The 4,843-nt window shown below is 40.5% G+C and overlaps 1 protein-coding gene across 1 annotated transcript in view; it reads left to right on the top strand.

Moving 5' to 3' along the window:
- Positions 1-3,089, top strand: part of LOC110037918 — a 3,461-nt gene extending 372 nt beyond the window's left edge. The window contains exon 2 of the mRNA XM_020742658.1: positions 2,397-3,089. Within this exon, the coding sequence (XP_020598317.1) occupies positions 2,397-3,089 (693 nt within the window). The remainder of the gene's footprint in view (positions 1-2,396) is intronic.
- Positions 3,090-4,843: the final 1,754 nt, after the last annotated feature.

Here is a 4,843-nt window from a genome sequence, read left to right as displayed (position 1 = left end):
CGACCAAATGTGGCTACGGGGTTTGAGCAGAGCCGAGGCACAGAATATTGTCAAAGAAGTGCATGTCGAATTGTGTGGCGCTGACCAGTCGGGACTAAAAATTAAAATGAAAATCAAAAGACCGAATATTATTGGCCAGCAATGATGTCTGATTGCATGGATACAACCAGAAGATGTCACCAATGCCAAGTGAATGGGGTGGTCTTACAGCAACCTTGCAACCTTCGAATGTGTTGCGCCCAACTGTTGCCTCGTGGTCATTCGAGTGTTGGGGCAGATACATAATAGTCCATCTTCTATAGAACACAGGTTCATACTTCCCGCTACATATTACTACTCCAAATGGGTAGAGGCAGTATCGTTACGTGAGGTTATGGCACTACATGTCCTTTAATTTTTCAAAAGCTAAATTATCTACCATTTTAGAGTACTGCGAAGAATAATTTTCGACAATAAGACAGCTTTTAGAAGTACAAAGATCAACAATTTCTTCAAAAGACATGGGATAGAAAGATACTCTACAAAAATTTACTATCCCAAAGCAAATGGACTGGTTGAAGCTTTCAACAAGACACTAGTAAAGATTTTGAAGAAAACACGGGATGAAAATAAAAGAGATTGGCATAACAAATTGTTAAAAGCCTTGTGGGCCTACCGGACGACTTTCAGGACTCCCACTCAGTGTACACCTTATACGCTCGTGTACGGCTCGTGTACGGGACCGAGGCTGTGACCGAGGCTGTGCTACCGGTAGAAATCCAGACACCATCTCTCAGAGTCGTCGTTGCCAATCAACTCACAACGGAAGAAAGTGCAAAACTCAGAATTTAGGAACTGGAAAGTCTCGAGGGAAAACAATTGGAAGCACAACAACATTTGGAGCTCTACCAGACAAAGATGGTACAAGCCCATGACAAATTGGTCCGCCCAAGGACATTCAAAATAGGTGGAAAATTTGAGCCAACTTGGGAGGGACCATTTATCATTGAGAAGTTTATACAGGAGGAGCATATCAGTTAGTGGACTTCCGGGGTGAAAGACCCATGTTACCGATAAATGGACGATACCTATAAACCTATTCCGCAGCCTGATGTCGCCTGCCTCCGCTTGCCTCTGCTTCCTTCTCTGCTTCCTTTATAACTTTAGAACTTTGATTGTTCTAGGGTTATCTATATGGCCATATTTCTATGACCGGGTCCAAAGTTTGTAATTAATCTCATATATAATGAAGATTTTCAGAAAATTTTTGAACTTCACATGTTCCCTTTTCTATTTTTGAATTTAAATATTACATTAAATTAAACAAAACTTACACATAAAATGAGTGATCCTTTTCACCAAAACAAACTAAAATTTACCTTAATGGATACTCTGTTTTGTTCTTGTGTTTATACCAAACTTCGGCCCACTAACGTTTCTTTCTGTTGTCTGCAGAAAAAATGTCAGGACACACGCTGATCTTCGCTTTCCAAGACAGCTGGAACCTCGCCTTGAAAGAAGAGATGGCGCCACAAGGAGGTGTCATAGATTTCAACATGGATTTCAACCAGATTGATATGGACTACCATGGTCCTCTAATGGACGTAGTCAGCAATGAAGAAAAGAATGGACTGCCTTCACTGTTGAGGGTGACCACTCAAGACGATGTGTCACGTAAAGGTAAAAATGTGATAGTGGAACAAGATCCGATGGAGGGGTCCAGCCGACTGCCCTCCATGATAGCTACTCCAGCAAGGGGCTTAATAGCCTCCCACAGTAAACAACTACCAAATACTCCACTCCGCCGGACGCAACGCAAAAATGCAAGCCGAAAGAAACAAAGAGCCTTTTTGCGACAGGAGCGCAAGCACCAAAGAGACGTGAGCAGTTATCTTACCCCCATTTATGAAGGACATATTTACGAACCAGAGCTGAGAGAAACTTCTGCCAGCCTGCCCACTACAGATGAAGAGTCAGGATTTGTGACAGGATCAGATGTGCCCCCGGTTTCGGATATCTTATGCAGAGGTTGCCCAACATTCAACGTTGAGGTACCAGCCGGGACATCAGTCACGGGCGCATTCGTAGAATGCCCGGACTGTGATGTTCTGCATCTACAACATTTCCGTACCTTAGAAGAATACACTTCAAGCTCCAAAGAGTCTCAGACTCCATATTTTGTGGCAAATGAACCGTATGTCCCCCTGGGGACGGATCAGCGCGCACCACGGAGCTCAGGATCATACATCCCACTTGAGGCTGAATCTCATATTCCGGATCGACCAGCACTAGTTTGGATTCCCGCCGAGGACGGGGGGAAGGAACGCCCCAGGTAGCTTCCAACTCTCGGTATGGTGGAATACTACAAAATAAGCAAAGTAAACAAAAGAGAATTCGAGTTCTATGAAGAGGTTCAGGGAAAGTTTATCAAAATATTGGAGGGCCTAGAGCTATATACCAGGGTTTTATCTGAAACCGATGAAAGAAGAATTTTGGATTGCATCTTCGATTTAAGGGATAGAGGTCGAGCGGGCCTTCTCACAAAGAGGACGTATTCTGAGCCAAAGAAATGGATGCGGGGAAAGGAAAGAATCATCATCCAGTGCAGCTGTTGCTATAATTTTACGAACGACAAACAAGGAAATCAGCCCGGGATCCTCAGATATGACCAAGTGGATCCATTACCACCAATGATAAAATGGATGATCATTAGAATGGTTAAGTGGAATATTCTACCCGCTACTTGCATTCCCAACAGTTGTATCATCAACATTTATGAAGAGGATGATTGCATTCCCCCACACATTAACCATCATGACTTTGTGAGGCCTTTCTACACGGTCTCGTTCATAAGTAAGAGCAATATTCTTTTTAGAAAAGCAATCTATGTAATCGGCCCTGGAAAATTCAGAGGGGCTGTGGAGATCCCTATTCCAGTTGGTTCAGTACTTGTTCTTAAGGGCGACGGTGCAGACATTGCCAAGCATTGCATTCCAGGAGTACGACACCGTAGGGTGTCCGTAACCTTCCGCAAGATGGATGATAGCAAAATACCATATGGATTCCAGCAGGACCCGGAATTGGAGGAACTGTTTCCTTACGAGCTATGAGAAGGTTGTACCTCCAAATACATGCGAAGGGAACTCTTATCCTAGAGCATGACTCAGAAGGTCTGCTTGATCAGGAGCTCAATATACCAGACACAAAGGATTCACTTGCTTTCTTTTAACAACATGACATGTATCTGATGTAATCAGTCTATGATGTACTCATATCTTGAGATGACTCTCAATGTATTTCAGCATGTATTACATCATGTACCCTTTTTGAGGCATTAGCCTATGTTTGATCTGTAGCATCTTTATTGAAGCAGATTAATGGAAATTTCTCTCAAGTTGTGCCTTTTTGTCAATTGCCTTTTTGTGCGATGGATGAAAGCCGCGAACCATGCAATGGTTCAGAGTTCCAATGAACAAAGAACAAAATGAAAAATCTTCAACAATAAATAAAAAACAAATGAAAGATAATCATAAATGAATAAATAACAAAACATATTTCTTTTAAAAAAAATCAACCAATTAAAATTAAAACTTTAAAAATGCATTTAAAAAAAATCAATTGTGATAAAAACGACAAGAAAATAAAACAAACCTGTTGAGTGGATACTTCCATTTTTGGAATTTCCTACTCTTTGTGCGCGCAACACAACCATCGTTATATACGCTAACTCTATGCACATCCTCCCAGAATCACACATCCTGCACATAAATCTTTGAATTGATACCCACATTTCAATTCTCACATCTTTGAATTGATACCCACATTTCAATTCTCACATCTTTGAATTGATACCCACATTTCAATTCTCACATCTTTGAATTGATACCCACATTTCAATTCTCACATCTTTGAATTGATACCCACATTTCAATTCTCACATCTTTGAATTGATACCCACATTTCAATTCTCACATCTTTGAATTGATACCCACATTTCAATTCTCACATCTTTGAATTGATACCCACATTTCAATTCTCACATCTTTGAATTGATACCCACATTTCAATTCTCACATCTTTGAATGGATACCCACATTTCAATTCTCACATCTTTGAATGGATAACTACGTTTCAATTCTCACATCTTTGAATTGACACCTACGTTTCAATTCTCACATCTTTAAATTGATACATTGTCGGCGTTATTTTGGGGATTGGTTTGTGAGGTTGCCCGTAAAGCTTTCGGTCGCTGGAATCGAAATCCCATCACCCGCTTCGGAAGGACGTTGAAGTATGAAATCAAACTAACCCCATAATTTTTGTAGTTTAAAATGAAAGAACACTGTACCTCAAATCCTGTATCTATCCCGAAGGATAAACACAAGAATTGAGGATGAGGCTCGATCAAGTAAACTAAGGAAAGTAAGACGTCTGTTTGGTCTGCGAAACCTTTGTATTTGCCGACAACTTCCCCTATTTAATATAAAGGATTAAATAGGGTTTATATTAAGCTGGGTTTAGACATGCTTCCTATAAGGGCAAGTCCTTATAGTTAATTACATCCTTACATCTTAAATGAACAAAGTCACTTAAGAAGACTCTCGATAAAAATCAGGACATATTATCTTCAAGGAATTTCAAAGGGTAGGACTCTTCAACGAAATCGGACATAGAGGTGTGCAAGGAGATTGGTTTAAATTTGGAACATTTTATTGTAGAATCCAAAGGAAGAAGAACTAGGGGTTTTCATGGATTCATAGGAGAACTCCGGTGACTTCCCAAGCTATCCTAATGTTTGGATTCAGTTTTGAGGAGAAATATTTTGTGTCTCATCCTGTAAATTTTATTAGTTAGGGCTTACATT

Source organism: Phalaenopsis equestris, unplaced genomic scaffold (assembly GCF_001263595.1).
Source record: "Phalaenopsis equestris unplaced genomic scaffold, ASM126359v1 Scaffold227118, whole genome shotgun sequence".
Taxonomy (NCBI): domain Eukaryota; kingdom Viridiplantae; phylum Streptophyta; class Magnoliopsida; order Asparagales; family Orchidaceae; genus Phalaenopsis; species Phalaenopsis equestris.
Note: the sequence above shows the minus strand (reverse complement) of the source record. Positions and strands in the feature narration are given on the sequence as shown.